The sequence below is a fragment of the Chrysemys picta genome, chromosome 6, assembly GCF_011386835.1.
Source record: "Chrysemys picta bellii isolate R12L10 chromosome 6, ASM1138683v2, whole genome shotgun sequence".
Classification (NCBI taxonomy): domain Eukaryota; kingdom Metazoa; phylum Chordata; order Testudines; family Emydidae; genus Chrysemys; species Chrysemys picta.
The window spans coordinates 128864366-128881952 of NC_088796.1; the positions used below are offsets into that span (position 1 = coordinate 128864366).

The following is a 17587-nucleotide window of genomic DNA, read 5'->3' on the forward strand; positions in this document are numbered from 1 at the left end:
ATGGAACTACCTGGCAGGAGAATTGAGGACAATGAACTTGATCTGAGCACCTATAAGACAAAATGCAAGACCTCTTTTGATATAGCCTTCTCGTAATACACACTTGCTGACACCCATCAAACATACCCACCCATCACTTTATCTGCCTTCACAGTTGTGGAGACATGGAGGGAAAAAACCATAAAGGGACAAGAAAAGTTAAATGGAGTTCTGACCAATCTTTCCTGCCTCTGGACAGATCAATAGAAGAGACATCTATGGTCTCTGTATAGACATTAATAAAGACCATTTAATTTTGCCTAGCACTCAAACACCACAGGGAAGCATGTCACCTACACACACAGATCTTAAGTATTTGGAAACACATAAAAAAAATGTCAGTGTCAAGTAAACTCACAATGTAAAAATTGTCAACATACTAGAATACGTGCCTGGTTTTATCCATGAGATAATAGCTGGATTCAAGCAGAATACACTCATTTCAATCAACTCTTTCAGATTTCAAATTTGAGGCCACTTCAACAATGCACTCAACAGTAGATTGACAGTTTTTAAGGCATTGTGATAATCTAGTCTGAGCTCCTGCATAGCACATCCCACAGAATTTCACCCCGTGATTTCTCATTGAGCCCAATAACTTGTGGTTAAATTAGAGCATAGCTTTTAGAAAGACATCCAGTCTTGATTTAAAGACTTCAAGTGATGGATAATTCATTACATCTGTTAGTAATTTGTTGCAATGATTAATTATCCTTACTGCTATTTTTACTTCGAGTTTTTTTAGCTTCAACTTTCAGCCATTGAATATTTCTAGATTAAAGAGCCCTTTATTACCAGAAATCTTCTCTCTGTGGAAGTACTTCTAGATCATGATTAAATCACTTCTTTACCTTATAGAAAAGAAGGTTAGCTCTCAAGACATTCTTGTAGCTATTTCCAATTTTTCAACATCCTTTTTAAAGTGTTCACATCAGAACTGGACACATTATTCCAGTATTTGTTTCACCAACACTGCCTGGAGAAGTAATATCAGCTCCCTACTCCTACTCAATATTCCTCTATTTGTACTTACACTGTAAGCTCTTTGTGGTAGGGACTGTCTTTTTGTTCTGTGTTTATACAGTTCCTGGCACAATTGGGTCCTGGTCCATGACTGGGGCACCTAGACATTACAATGATGATGATGATCATCATCTTCATCCTTTTAGGATGACATTAGCCCTTTTAGTCACAGCATCATACTGGGAGCTCATGTTCCATTGGTTGTCTACTATGATCCCTAAATACTTTGTAGAGTCACTGTTTTTCAGGACACAGTCCTTCCCGCTTGTAAATATAGCCTACACTTTCTGTTCCTAGATGTGACTTTGCATGTGGCTGTATTCAAATGCATATTGTTTGGCTTCACCCATCTTAAAGTGATCTAAGTCCCTATGAATCAGTGATCTGTCCTTGTAATTATTTGTCATTCCATCAATATTTACGTCATCTGCAAAATTGATCAGCACTGATTTTTTGTTTCTTACTGATTATTGATAAAAAATATTGAAAAATGTTGGGCTGAGGACTGATTGTTTTATAATCCCACTAGAAATTCCACTCTCCATTAACTGATCATTCCCAAATGAACAAGTAGGTTTTGAGATCTATCAGTTAGATAGTTTTAAATCCATTTAATATGTGCTACATTGCTTTAGTATAGTGCTATTTTTAATCAGAATGTCATGAAATATTAAATTAAATGCCTAACAAAAGTCTAAATATATTATGTCAACACACTTACTTTTATCAACCAAACTTGTAATCTCATCAAAGAACAATGTCAAGTTAATTTGACAGAACCTATTTTCCATGAAGCCATTCTGACTGGCATTAATTATATTTCCATCCTTTAATTTTTTACTGATCAATTCCTGTATCAACTTTTTAATTATTTTTCCTGGGATCAAAATTATTCTAATCGAGTCTATAATTTCGCAGGTTATCCCATGTACCCTTTACAACCTTTAAAAATCAGATTTTTATAAATAGGTCCAAGATTACTGCATATCAGAATTGCCTGGGCAGGTATACAGCAACCTGAGTCCAAATTTGCAAGTGAAGTGTAAAAACTTAGAAAAGCAGGTAGATGTAATATCTAAGGCCATTTTGTACACAACTTTGAGTAATGCCAAAATAGACAACTCACAGCACATTAAAAAAATATGGGAAGCATAATCCCATGGTACCATGAAAGACGTCTTTCGGATAAACGTGCTCCAGAATTCACACACCACCATTGCCTCACTATCATGGAATGAATTCTAATGGAAAGTAAACACACTCTACAACATCAGCAAAACAAACTCAAGTAGCCAAAGCCCTTGCTAGAGAGAATAAAGACAACTGGGTCATAACATATACATTTTCAGAGAGTGTGCACAATGCCAAACATTTTAGTCATACATTCATGGAAGCTTACAAAAAACCCTTTGACATACACTTAAGTAAAAAAAAAGCCAGTGTGTTATGTTCTGGCAGATTCTCCCCGAAAATCTACAAAACAATAAATGAAAAGATGTATTTTGAATCTTAAATAACAGCAGGAAAAATATATCACCACGAGAGAAAATCATACCATTACAACCTGGCAAAACAAAATATGGGTAAGAGAGAAACAAAGCAGGTTTGAAAAGCATTGGGCTTTAATCAATGAGTTAGTTATAACCTGCAAGAAACAAAAACCAAATATAATGACCTTGAGCTATAGCTACACTGTCCTCTATCTAGAAAGAAATTAATCTCCCATAACACCTGCCTGCCCAAGTGTCTACATGCTGCACCAAACACCCACAGACCTACACGTATATAAAAATTCTCCCTCAGCTTCTTCTGGAGTCATTCTTTTATAACAATATTTCACCAAATAGCTGTGTATAATAAATATGCATCAGTTGCCCCTGTATATTCTTATGTGGAAACACAGTATCTGTGTTCTTATCTGCATATAACAATAAAGCCTGTGTCCATACCTGGGTATTTTACGTGTATATATTTACCTGTAAGTAAAAGGATGTACAAACAAAAAGAAATACTGTAAATCAAGCTATAAGTGTTGGAAAGTTACACGCTACACAAATTTAGTATTTGATTTTTCACACTAATTATTTTTAAATAGCTTCACTGAGGTTCAAGGCTCAAGATATCAGAACACACAAGCATACACTTGGAGTTGTGTTAGTTGAAACAAAGCGCAAACTAGTAGAGCTACATTATCATTTTTAAAGTTCAGGGACCATTAAACCACTATGGTAGCTAGATTCACACAGGATCAGGGGGAAAGCTAGGAAGTCGTGAAATCTTAATTAAGAGAGACAAAAGGTGATCACACATCTGAGAATGGTCAGGAAATTCTTTTGAGCCTCCAAAGCAAGGTCTGGAAGTTAAATAGATTAATGTGACATTTCAAAGGGATTTCTGAAATCAATACCTCTGCACAAAAGTCAATGGTTATTCTGTATTATTAGCGCAAATATTGAGTTTCTTGAGAGAAGTGATGAGAACAAATATTCCCTGCACAAAAGAGAAAGACGAGAAAAATATATTGTCCTCCTTCTATAAATATCTTTCTTATAAATGTTTGCTATGAGTCACACCCCTGAGATAATCAGCCAGGTTGAGTCACAAACAAACAAAAAACTAGCCATGCATGGCAGGGGAAACTTCTTTCTCTACATGTTCTCAAAGGCTCTGATTTAGGCAAGTCAGAAAAGCATTTAAGAATGTACTTAATTTTCCGCACGCATTTAAGTCCCATGGAAATCAGATACTTAGGCCTTGGCTACACTTACCCGGTAGTTCGGCGCCGAGCGATCGAACTTCTGGGTTCGACTTATCGCGTCTAGTCTGGACGCGATAAGTCGAACCCGGAAGTGCTCGCCGTCGACTGCGGTACTCCAGCTCGGCGAGAGGAGTACCGCGGAGTCGACGGGGGAGCCTGCCTGCCGAGTGTGGACCAAGGTAAGTTCGAACGAAGGTACTTCGAACTTCAGCTACGTTATTCACGTAGCTGAAGTTCCGTACCTTAGTTCGAATTAGGGGGTTAGTGTAGACCTGGCCTTAGTAGCACAAGCACTCTGATAGGCACATGCAATGCAATCTGGGGAGCACAGGTGTGGATGCTACTTGCACCCACAAAAGGGAGACCTTTTTGAAAATTTACTCAATAGAGTGATTTAGTCTGCACATTCAGCTATAGTGTGGTATAGCCACAATTTTCAAACCTGCTCCCAGGATCATAATTAGACACCTAAATAAGTTAGAATGTATAAACATCATATTAAAAGCAAACCAGTTCGGTCTTCTGTATAATTTTTTTTTAATTTTATATTTAAAAATACTCAAGGCAATGTTTCCACTGATGCAGGTTGCCCTTAAATTTATTATTCCTGTTCCCTTTACCTAACTTTCTTACAATTGTCACTCCTTTGTACAAATGACAGGACATTTCTCCTGATCTTTTTAACTGTTGTCAATAAATGAAAATATTCACATGTGTATAGTGGAAAAGTACCCTTCAGAAGATCCCAAATAAACTGAAGGGTTGAAATCCTGATTCCATTGAAGTCAAAAGCAACACTCCCATTGACCTCAATGGGGCAAGGTTTTCACACAAGATGAACAAAGATACTTGAATGCAAAACATGAGCCACGTTATTTGCTGCTGTACTTTATGCTTTTTCCTCTTATTCTGTGGAAAAAAACAACAATGTCCTTCCAGGATTCCCTGGGCCAAATCCTGTGCTGGTGTAAATTATTATAGCTCTGTTAAAGTCATTGGCGCTCTGCCAGTTATGCCAGATGAGGAACTGGTTTCTGTACCTCTTACAAACGCCCTGTGAAGCAGTGAGGTCCCTTCTGGCCAGGAGAGCTAAAAGTGACTACTAATATCAGCCAGTCATGAGCAGAGAGTTATATGAGACATTCACCTTCCAGCCCTTCTTCCTTGGCACCCACAATCCAACCAACCTCTGGTCAAGATCCATACTAGGGTGTTTATATAACAGTGTGCTGCATGGCCACTATGTACCTGCAAGCCACTCCCACTTTTCTCTGCTTTAGCAAATAAGGATGGGATTTTCAAAGATACCTAGGGGATTAGGATTGACAATTCCTATTAATTTTTAATAGGAATTGGGAGTCCTACAGAAAACTGAGCATACAAATCCCCTAGGTGGCTTTGAAAATCTCAGCACAAATGTTTAGAATAATAGCCCTCTGAACTATTTATTCCTCTTATGCTGTTAGTGTTCAGAATGTCTGTGAGAAAATATCTTGCTTCCCAGATGCTGACACTATTAGTAAGATTTATGTCTGCTTAAATATGACACACAGGGTCATTTGAACTGTGTATTTATCAATGTGATGTCAAATACCTAATCTTTACCAAGTGATCTGTTCACCTTGCAAAAAGGTATCACTCTTCATATTTAATCAATCTTTTGGAAAATATTAATCATCTGAAACCCTCACAAAAAGCTCCACTGATGTAGTAACTTTGTCATAAACATTCCGTGCCTCTGGAAAATACCCTCTAACTTATCTTTGCTCCATGTTTCTTTTATTCAAATTGATATAAAAGGTAACTCAATCACAGGATCTCATCACCAGCTGGCGGTGTACTAGCAGGTAGGTAACTGATGACTTTCAGTAACCTTAACAATCATTCATCTTACCATTAATAGAAAGGTACTATGCTTTTCCTTTTGAAGACTAGTGTTTCATAGTAAAACATAATCTCACCTTACAGGAACTATAAATTGTTATTGTTGCTATTTTATGCTTTGTATATATAAACCTGTTAAAATGTATATTTATTAAAAATGGTGAAATGGGGGGAGAGATAGTTCGGTGGCTTGAGTATTGGGCCTCCTAAACCCAGGGTTGTGAGTTCAATCCTTGAGGGGGCCATTTGGGGATCTAGGGCAAAAATCTGTCTGGGGATTGGTCCTGCTTGGAGCAGGGGGTTAGACTAGATGATCTCCTGAGGTCCCTTCCAACCCTGATATTCTATGATTCTATGAAAACCGTTGGTTTAAAAAAAAATACCCCTTAATTAATATACACAGAAGCCTAAAGATCCAGCAATGCAACATTCCAAATGTGATGGGAGGAAAAATAATTTCAGAATCATGTTCATTAATATGTCACAAATGGCCACTCCATTTTCCCATACAATTTGTGCTGGACTTCAAGGGCTGTTCCTGCTACCAGTGAAAGTCAATGGAAGTTTTGCCATTGACATCAATGGAGACACGAGCAGACCCTAATGTAAATTGGAAGTTCAAACACTTTCAAAATCCTACCTCATAAAAAATAATTTTGCCCAATATTTTCAGGATCAGCTTGTTCCAAATATTTTAGAGTGCTAATGCAGCACAACCTATGTACAGGGCCGGTGCTACCATTAAGGCAAACTAGGCGGTTGCCTAGGGCGCCAAGATTTGGGGGCACCAAAAAGCAATGCCCCCAATTTTTTTTTTACAGCGTTCCTACGTCCCCTCCCCGAGTGCGCGGTTGCCGCTCCACTTCTCCCGCCTCCCAGGCTTGCAGCGTCAATCAGCTGTTTGGCACCGCAAGCCTGGGAGGGGAGGAGAATTAGAGCGGGTGCGGCGTGCTCGGGGAGGAGGCAGAGCAGAGGTGAGCTGGGGTGGGGAGCTGCCGCATGGCTCCCCGGGCCAGGAGGGTGGGGAGCTGTGGCAGGGGTGCCTCAGGGCGGGGGGGAGCTGCCGCAGGGCTCCCCACCCCAGCTCACCTCTGCTATGCCCCCTCCCCGAGCACACCGTCACTGCTCCACTTCTCCTGCCTCCCAGGCTTGCGGCACCAATCAGCTGTTTGGCGCCGCAAGCCTGGGAGGGAAGGAGAATTAGAGCAGGGGTGGCGTGCTTGGGGAGGAGGCGGAGCAGTGGGGAGCTGGGGTGGGGAGCTGCCGCACGGCTCCCCGGGGGGCGGGGAGCTGCCGCAGAGCTGGGGGGCGGGGGGGGCGCAAGGTGGAAGTTTCGCCTAGGGCGTGAAACTTCCTTGCACCGGCCCTGCCTATGTATCTAGTAAAGGCCAATCCATCAGCTGGAGCACCCAAAAACCTTCCACTTAGTTTCAATGGGATTTATGCACGTCTAAATCTTTGATTGAACAAAGCACTTCAAAATGTGCTTAAGGCCCCTATCCAGAAAAAGATTTATTGACATGCTTAACTTTAACTTTAGTCTCATTGTTGGGACTATTCACACAATTAAAGTCAACCATGTGCTGAAGTGCTTTGCTGAATCAAGCAAAGCACCTATAGATTCCAGGGCAGCAGAATCAGGCTTTAAATGCTACAGGGATGAGCTCCTTCGTCTGATCAAATTGTTTATTGAAAATTAGCAAAAAACGTGACACCCATGTTCAATGTTATTCCCACAAGTGGCAGAAAAAATTAACATGCAGAATTTGTGTTAATAATGTCCATTGAAGACCCTAACTCTGCAACCCTTACTTATGCGATTCACTATTACTCACACAAGGAGCCCTACTGACGTCAGTGAATCAACTCACATGAGTAATGGATGCAAAACCAAGTCTACGGTGATCACTAGAAATAAGGGATTTTTTTCCTTTTTTTTTTTGAAATGGGAGAAGAATTCTGCTTTTGTCTTCATTTGCACATTGCTATGAGATTAGGGCAATTACTAGTGGAGTAATTACACAAGGAGTAAAACATATTTCATTTGGGTATAGTAGTAATATCCTGCCTGTAAACTACTGGATTTAAATCGTTGATACAGTTGGCAACAAATCTGCCCCTTTACAAAATTACTATAGAAAATATTTTATATGTGAAAAATGATCATTAAAAAACCACAACTGTTATTGAAAGCTTCTCACTTATGGCAGCTGCTTTTGCTAAATATTTTAAATGACAGATATTAATACATTCTGATTTGTTCCACTGGTAGATGCAATCTAGCGTCAGTACATTTTCAATAATTATATATCTTTCAGCTCTGAGAACAATAGAATTAACTGTTCTTCAGCAGTTACTAATAAGACAGCTTAGCATAGTTAAATAACAAATGTGAAAGATGAGAAGGAATGGCCTTGTAAAAGGACTGGATGTGTTTTAGACAGCTGTTGCAAAAATTAATTGAGTCTATATTCACGGGTCTGAATATGATCCCCTTCTTCTATATTACCAAATGCTCTTTTGCACAAAGGAAGTGCAAACATACATATAACCATTAAAAAACAGACAACTGTTCCTGATAGAAATTAGGTGGTTTATAAAGGAATATTAGCTGTTGCGATAAACAGACTTGTTGATAACATGATAAAAAAGATGTATTATTGTTACAATTTTTTGAAAACTCATCATAAAAATATGTTTAAAAATAGTAAACAAATACTGTGATGACATGCATTTTGAAAATCCAGGCAATAGAAATGCAGACTGTGTATTACACCAAAGGCCTGATCTTTGATTTCAGCAGGAACTTTGCCTGAGAAAAAGCTGTAGAATGAGGACCAAATATATCTAATAAAACATAGGCATACATTTAACATAACTTTGCTTTCAGAACCTGAACACTTTCTAATGCATGTCACTGAAAAGAACCATATATTTTGAAGCCGCTGGCCTGCCACTTCCCCACAGATTTATACCCCCATGTTGCAAAGGACATGTTGTACCACATTGGTAGAAACCCTCCCTCCCCAAATTCCACACAGCCCTGCATGGCTTAAGAGCTCCCAGAACCCCTCACAACTTATGTCAGGAACTAAAAGCGAATATGACTTTGAGTATGTTATGCTTCTGTTGCTTATAGAGTGGAAATGCATGACTTTTCTGTGACCTATCTTTTCAGCCTGCTTAAAGTTGTTTCTGTGGTTGTGATTGACTCTGACTACTGGAAGAACAAGTTATAAAGTTGTAATGAAAACCACAAGAAAAGAGTAAGGGGATAAGAACATTATAAAAGGAAAAAAACAATGAAAGGCAAACATGACAGAATATGACATTTAATAATGATTGGTTAAAGACTTGTTTTGAACCCATGTCAAAGTAGCTTGAAGCTGTTTTTATTCTTTGTCACTGGTAATATGAAGGATAATATGAATGGAAATGTAACTGTCTACATTTCCTGTTGATTGGCTGATCCTAAGCTACCTAGTTAAAACCACAAATTGTAATATAGGAAAAACACCTTGGCTATAAAGGTCCATTGAAACTGTCATAATTCAGAACCAGATGAGCGACAGAGCCCCAGTACTGGTGAGTTTATCTTTTCTGTTTATGCTGCTTTTAGTCTTTGATTAATAAACCAAACTTGAGCTTGATCAGTTGATATTTCAGTTAATAAATAATCAAAATAACCCATTATTTATAGTCTCCTCCATAGATGTGTGTGGGATAACAATCTGGCCCATAGTATTTTGAGTTTGCCCTCATTTCTCCAAATCACATATTATTTTCTAGAGTTTGCAGATTAAGGTTCTTATGCATGGGACCACTTTTGTGTCATACGTTGCTGTAGGAAACATTAATTTGCAAAGAGGATTTGAAGCAGGTTTTGACACAAGTTACTAAATTTTTCTGTGGGTGTAAGCCTTTGGCGCATAAAGCACAGTCAGTCATGAGACAGGCTGAGAGAATTTTCCAGTCTCCATAAAACTCCGGTAAAATCAGAGTTTACACTAGTTAACTCTTCGTAGTTTAATCTAAATTTAGTGAAGACATACACTGTGAAGACTTAACTTTAAATATTTATTATGTAACTTGCCCATAAAATGATAAATGATAATCATATATGAGGGAGAGAGGGAAAAATGTCTCTCCTACACTTTACATATGGTACTATTTAGATTGTTTAAAGTGTCATTGTAATAATGTGAATCAAACAGACTGAAGTGAAGAGAAAAATCAGATTTCAAATGTTCTTGAAATATCTGATTCCCCCTAAAATTATTGTTGTACATATATATATGATGTGTGTATATGTCCACCTATATATATATGTACACTTGATATAAAATATATCCTTTATACAAGTGTAATGTTGGTATATAAATACAAATTAGAAACTAAATATATAAAAATTAATATGGCCTCGATTCAGCAAAGCAATTAAGCATGTGAACTCTGAACAAGCATTTCCAGTATATCTTCTTTCTTTAAAGAGACACATTATTAATATTATCCAGCCACAAACTGATATTTATTCATATACCCATTTAAAATGAATTATTAATATAGTTTATTTTCAGTAATTCCAGGAATAGCTAAAACAACAACAATAAGTACCAGGGAGGGCCAGGTATTTGCATTTTAAATCTGATTTTTTTTAACTTCAGTCTATTTGTGTAAAGTGGCACTGCAATAATGTGAATCCATTTAAATAGTAAGTGGACAACATATTTAAAGTGCAAGACAGATATTCATATGCTTTGCTCCTTTATTTAATTAGAAACATGTATAGGCCAGTGAGATATACAGTGTATTATTCTGATTCTTTAGACAGGGCTGTTAACCTCATTGAAATGATTCACAGCCTTAGGGATTGTATCTAACCTCTGTGTATAACAGGGTATGTATGTAATGTCCATTAGAATAGTGTGTGTGCAACCTAGTGTATAAAGAGGAAAATATACTCCCATGTGTGAGTAAACAGTAAAGCAACTATTTTTAACTCAGCTTCAAATGTGTTTTTAAATTGTTTGTATTCTGAGGTGTTTTCCCATATGACTATATTTCAGTTTTACTTAGTGAACTCAGATGAGAAATTATTTTTGTGTGTATTGAATATCCACAATATAAAAACTAATAAAGTTACACTTCTCAGTAAAATAAGTGCTTCACTCACATGATGGAATTTAGACATCATAATTTATGTGTTTAAACATATTTTTGGTGAGGACCAGCATATTACTTGGGCAAATTACATTTGTGCCTACTTATCTATAAGTTGTTGCTATTCTTAATGCTAATCACTTAATATAGCTTTGTAAAAATCTCTTTAATGCTGAACAGAAAATCCCCACAGCAGTATTTTAATGTGAATATCTGCTTACGGTCAATATACTTTAAATGCCATTACACATATAAAGTGCTGAATGCAATATATTATATATAAATTGAATACAGTATCTCAGAATGTAAGAGAAAACAGTTCTACACACAACTGACACATAGGAATACAAAGCTGATACACATTCTAATTATACTGAAAAATAGCTCCTGTATACTGTAGCCACCACTTGAAGATAGTAAAATGTATTGTATGCATAATATTTCTCTAAACAAAAGCTCACTGTTGTAATGATTGTTGTTTCGTCTCTGATAATCACATGCCAATGATTTGTAAACCTGTAGAACTTCCTAAATAAATAAACAAATAAAAAATGAACTGTAAGAAGAGGAGAGGCTAGCTTTACTTACAAAATTTGGCCAAATAGAAAGTCATCTTGGATACATTTAAAAAAGGAAGTATATAGAGAGATTCCTTAGATCATATGGAGCCCAATCCTGCAAACTCTCGGCCAGACTGTACCCCCATAATAAATGTACAGCATAATTCTCACCCCTTTCTTAGACCCAGCTGGGGAGACATTCTATGGCATCTTCATGGGAGGAAGGGACCGAGGCTAGGAATGAGGGATAGATGGCCCAATGTTGAGGGCTCCACTTCATTCCCTACAAGCCCCAGGCATGTTATCGAGGAAAGATCAAACAACTTATGACAGGTATACCCCTGTAAGGAGACCAGCCATGGTCCAGGAAATTCCCTGGTAGCAAGGCCCTATTGGAGCCCTGTTGACAGGGAGTTGGGGGTAGGGTGTATATTGGGGGTATACAGTTAAGGCAAAGGCACAGGGCCTCAATGCAGATGACATTAGTCTCCTGTTGATCCCTTGGGATCGGCATAGACCCAGGAGGTTCCATGTGGCTTGTCATTTCACAAGGGTCAGAGCAGACCAACTGAATGCCGCAAAATGATCCTAACTGAGCTTTCTTCCCCTGCTTAGCCCACTACTGTATGTTCTACCGTGACAGAAGGCAACGTTGCCCCCTTACTCATGTAAGTTAGTCTTTATCTTTGAAGTCAATGGTTCAACTTGTATGAATAATAATTAATCATATGAGTAAAGTTCACAGAATCTGTACATGGGGATTAGGTGCCTAAATACCTTTCCGGGTCTGGGTCTTAGAGACTGGAGGCCCAATTGTCAAGACACTACACATGTGGGTAGTTCAACTGGAATGCAATAGGAGCATTTACAGGAGCAAAGGCTACTTGGATGAGAAAGAGCAGAGTTTGGCCCCATATTAGTAAATGTCAAAATATTTCAAGAATCAGAAGTACTTGGCACTCAGTCCTTCTTGTGCTGAAATATGGGAAAACTGCTATTGATTTCATTGGGAACAGGATCAGGAGGAGAGAAAGCAATGTAGCTTTCAAAATTGAAGTCAAAGAAAAAGACAGAGGGCCAGTTCCTCAGCTGTTGTAAAACAGTATAGCACCATTAAAGTAAATGGAACTATGCCAATTTACATCAGCTGAGGATCTGACCCAGAGACTGAAAAACTCTGGGAAAAATCCTGAACTTGATGGGAGTTTTGCCACTGAGTTCAGTGGGGCCAAGATTTGGCCCTCTGTTGCTCCCAAAAAGCAAGTTAAAGGTCTTTAGATAATACTCCCAAATAATGTTAAATTAGCCTGACATTTTTAAACCAGTACAGATCATCTTCATTTCCATACAATTACTACAGTATATTACTTCCTGTGGTTTATTTGTATACCGAACAAAGCCTGGGAATGCCCCTCCCATCCCCTGCTAATCTTGTTGATCATTCAGTAACTTCTTAGCCAGATAATTTATTCCCCACCTCCTCTATTTCATTATATTTCTGTGCTATGCACTGTTATTTACCAAATATATTATCACTATTTACGCCAGTCCTCCGCTTAAAGATAGTGCCAGATGTAGAGACCCTTGCATGACTGTGCCTTCTGCACATTGTATCCATCACCACAGACTGAGAAAATTGATTTTTTTAAAGAATCAGAGACAATTACCCAAACCCCAGGAAGACAAGATCTGAGCTCACTTCTATATGGAATACTATGCCCTTCTTTCTTCTGGATTTCAGTGCCTAGATACTGTGGGAAACAGCACCATATAAATATGAGTGAGAAAAGGAAAGGTTTCAAAAATAAGGGAACAACCCTATCTTTTTACTCTTAGGTGTAATTCCACTAAAGTGAATTGGGTTATTTACATGAGTAATTGAAGCAGCATTTGATTTCAAAGTGGCAGCTTTATTCATTCCACAATTTAGGTTTTAAGTAAATGTAAAATAGTATGTATACGCATTAGCAGACATCACAAGACATATTCTTAAGTTCAAATGCAGCAAGAAGGTAACCTATCATTTACTTTATATTTGCCAAATTGCAAGCTGCAAACAAATACTGTAAATATACACACATTGCATGGGTATAGACTAGAAACAGCAACAAGATCCTTGACTGTTTTGAACTACTACGTTAATTGGTGTTTGTATCACCTTATTTTCTCACTGATTGCTCATAGTTTGAGCTGCTTGAAGTATTCTGCAACTACAGAATTGCTATGATTGAAAAGCATAAGCACAGAACAATGCTCAACTAAATATTTCCCATTCTGAGTACAATAATAAAACCATGCTGGCAGAGATAATATGGGTTCTATGTTTCAAGTAGCCATTGAAGGCTTGCAGGAAATTGACATGAAAATTTGAAACTCTTTAGACATTGACACTGTTATAATGTTCTGAATCAAAATGATCCTGGGGGTGAAGGTTTACACAGTGATTCTTACCACACAAGTTTCATAGCAGTATAAACTTTCTACATGCAGTTCTCAGCTGGGCCTATTTTGTGGCTAAAACAAAATCCTCTCTGTATGTATTTAATCATATCAGAGTTGTTATTACAGAGGATTAAACAGGCATGCCTTCAAACTCTACAGCAGGAGAACACAAGCTGCTGTATAATATTATTCAGCTTTTTATGTTAGCTAATAAGACAGGTCCCTGAAGAGTGTTTCCCTTGTTTTACAGTGACATCTATCAGCCAGAGCTGGGGAATCCCAACACCACACACTCAGCACCACTGCTTGTGAACAGCTCCCCTCTGCACACTGGGGCAGCTTTACTTTGCTCTGGTGAAAGGGAGGGAGAAGGAGAAATAAACAAGGCTGACTAAAAAAAAAAGTTGAAAAATACAGGAGCTAAGCTGATAAGCACCTCATCCTAGCAGCTTGGGCTCTAGCAACCATTCGCGCCCCAGCCACACAACAGAATCACCTTGAAACATTCAAATTAAAGAGGAGTGACAGACTGTAAATTACAGGTGTTATGAAACATGACAAGGTGCAGAGTCGAAAACAAGCCAGTTAACCCAAACAGTTCACACTGGCTGGCTGGATTCTATAGGCTCCAGTCGAGCTTATTTGTATCTAGAGAGTGTTGTCATGTGCAGCCCTGGTAATACAGGGGCTGGGAAGAGATCTTGCCTCCTTTCTGTGATAAGGTAATCAACGGATTGCCAGGATGATTGCAATCTGAGTAGAACAGAAAGGACCGAAATAGCCATGCTGTCCACATAACGTAACCAAGATAGTTATCTGAGCTGTCAAACCAGGCGGGGGGCCAACCTTGCAGACCCCTTGATTTGTAACTGGACTCCTCTTTAACTCTTCTGCATGGTCCGAACGCTAAAGCTCCGTCATCGCCTCTGATTAACCAAACTGCAACATACAAATCTAAGCAACACATCCAGGCTTTGACTCCCCAAAACCTCCAAAGCCCCCCTACTTCTAGGGAGGATAGGGAAGCAGCCAAGGCCTTTATTGGTGAAATCGACAGCTCACCAGCACCCCAGCTATGGTGACACTTGGAAGCCTCTCCTCACAAACTCCCATTGATTTGCAAAGACAAAGCACATGCCGCCCGGCTCCTGGGCACGGAGTTCACACACCGAGCCTCTGCCGAGCGCCACCGACTTCCTCCCAGCCCGCTGGATGGCACAAGTGGGCGTGGGGCTGGCTGACAAAGTTTCACCCCCGCTCCCCGCAACCACGCAGCTCTCTGAAGCCATCTCCAGCCAGGTGAAATACCCCCGCGCAGCGGCCAAGGAAGCCCCCGAGGGCAGAGCAGACCCCCATCCCCAGCCCGCCCGCCGGGCGCACGGCGCGGCTCACTTACCACATCCCCGGCACAGCGCCCTGCTGACCTCCCGCTTGAGGTTGCGGCCGGTCTCCAGCGGCGGGGAGGACGCCTGGAAGAGCGCGGCGCCGGCGTCCAGCGGCTCCATGAAGAAGATGTAGCGGCTCTCCGCCTTCAGCCGGCCGCAGGCGGAGTCGGGCTCGCCCCGCACCCAGAGCAGCGAGTCCTTCCGCAGCCCGCCGCCCTTCACTGCCCACACCTGGTGCACCCGCACCCGCGCCACCCAGGGCGGGGGCGCCGCCGGGCTGGGGCTGGCGGCCGGCGAGGGGCGCAGGGTCCCGGCGGCGGGGGCGGTGGGCTGCCCCGGCCGCCTCCCTTGCGGCAGCCCCGCTTCTCCCAGCCCTGCCCGGCGGGCCGCCTCCCCCGGCAGCACCTTGCCCTCGATCACCACCGCGGCGCGCCGCGCCAGCTCCTGCACCGAGCCCACGCTGGGCGGCGCGGGGGAGCACGGCGGGGCCGCCGCCAGGGCCGAGGTGCCCAGCAGCAGCAGCAGCAGGAGCGGCAGCGGGCAGGCGGCGGGCGGCAAAGGCATGGTGCCCTGCCCGGCTGCGGGGGGCGCCGCCGGGGGCTAGGGCAGGCGGGCGGGCTGGGGGCGGCGAGCGCGGGGAGGAGGCGGCGGGGAGCTGCCGCCCGGCTGCGCCGCTCCTGCCGCTGCCCGAGCCCGGCGCTGCTGCATGGAGCTGGGCAGGCGGCGGAGGTGGGGGACCGCCGGCGCTCAGGGCTCCGCCAGCCCCTCTGTCGGCCAGGCTGCGGCGCCAGGGGCTGAGGGGGGCCGGGAGGCGGAGTTGGGAGGCTCAGAGGCGCCGGAGCCGCCAGCAGCAGCCGCGGCCATGTGTTCCCGGGGCTGTGTTTACCTCCCGCGCCCGCCCTGCCCGGCTGTCACCAAGGGGGGTGTATCCCTGGCGTGTCAGCCGCCCCTTCCGCCTCGGTGTGTGGGGAGGGGTGTCACCCGGGCTGTCACCGGCCCCTTCCGCCTCGGTGTGTGGGGAGGGGTGTCACCCGGGCTGTCACCGGCCCCTTCCGCCTCGGTGTGTGGGGAGAGGTGTCACCCGGCCTGTCACCGGCCCCCTTCCTCCTCAGTGTGTGGGGAGGGGTGTCACCCGGCCTGTCACCGGCCCCCTTCCGCCTCAGTGTGTGGGGAGGGGTGTCACCCGGCCTGTCACCGGCCCCCTTCCGCCTCAGTGTGTGGGGAGGGGTGTCACCCGGCCTGTCACCGGCCCCCTTCCGCCTCAGTGTGTGGGGAGGGGTGTCACCCGGCCCCGTCAGCCGCCCATTCCTCCTCAGTGTGTGGGGAGGGGTGTCACCCGGCCTGTCAGCCGCCCCTTCCTCCTCAGTGTGTGGGGAGGGGTGTCACCCGGCCTGTCACCCGGCCCCTTCCGCCTCGGTGTGTGGGGAGGGGTGTCACCCGGCCTGTCAGCCGCCCCTTCCTCTTCAGTGTGTGGGGAGGTGTGTCACCCGGCCTGTCACCCGGCCCCTTCCGCCTCGGTGTGTGGGGAGGGGTGTCACCCGGCCTGTCAGCCGCCCATTCCTCCTCAGTGTGTGGGGAGGTGTGTCACCCGGCCTGTCACCCGGCCCCTTCCGCCTCGGTGTGTGGGGAGGGGTGTCACCCGGCCTGTCAGCCGCCCATTCCTCCTCAGTGTGTGGGGAGGGGTGTATCCCTGGCGTGTCACCCGGCCCCTTCCTCCTCAGTGTGTGTGGGGAGGGGTGTCACCCGGCCTGTCACCCAGCCCCTTCCTCCTCAGTGTGTGTGGGGAGGGGTGTATCCCTGGCCTGTCAGCCGCCCCTTCCGCCTCGGTGTGTGGGGAGGGGTGTCACCCGGCCTGTCACCCAGCCCCTTCCTCCTCAGTGTGTGGGGAGGGGTGTATCCCTGGCGTGTCACCCGGCCCCTTCCTCCTCAGTGTGTGGGGAGGGGTGTCACCCGGCCTGTCACCGGCCCCTTCCGCCTGGGTGTGTGGGGAGGGGTGTCACCCGGCCTGTCACCCAGCCCCTTCCTCCTCTGTGTGTGGGGAGGGGTGTCACCCGGCCTGTCACCCGGCCCCTTCCGCCTCGGTGTGTGGGGAGGGGTGTCACCCGGGCTGTCACCGGCCCCCTTCCGCCTCAGTGTGTGGGGAGGGGTGTCACCCGGCCTGTCAGCCACCCCTTCCTCCTCAGTGTGTGGGGAGGGGTGTCACCCGGCCTGTCAGCCGCCCCTTCCTCCTCAGTGTGTGGGGAGAGGTGTCACTCTGCCTGTCACCCAGCCTCTTCCTCCTCAGTGTGTGGGGAGGGGTGTATCCCTGGCGTGTCACCCAGCCCCTTCCTCCTCAG

At 43.6% G+C, this 17587-nt stretch overlaps 1 protein-coding gene across 11 annotated transcripts in view; it reads right to left on the reverse strand.

Annotated features, from left to right (window-relative positions):
- The window catches only part of NRG1 (neuregulin 1), a 733358-nt gene extending 717528 nt beyond the window's left edge, over positions 1-15830 (reverse strand). For 4 of the 11 annotated variants that reach the window (XM_042859160.2, XM_042859159.2, XM_024109272.3 and 1 more), the window contains exon 1: positions 15263-15512. In XM_042859160.2, the coding sequence (XP_042715094.2) occupies positions 15263-15371 (109 nt within the window). In that variant the 5' untranslated portion in view covers positions 15372-15512. Of the gene's footprint in view, positions 1-15262 lie in introns of all 11 variants that reach the window. The other 7 variants (XM_065549824.1, XM_008172650.4, XM_008172647.4 and 4 more) reach the window with 4 other exon arrangements.
- Between the last annotated feature and the right edge of the window lie 1757 nt (positions 15831-17587).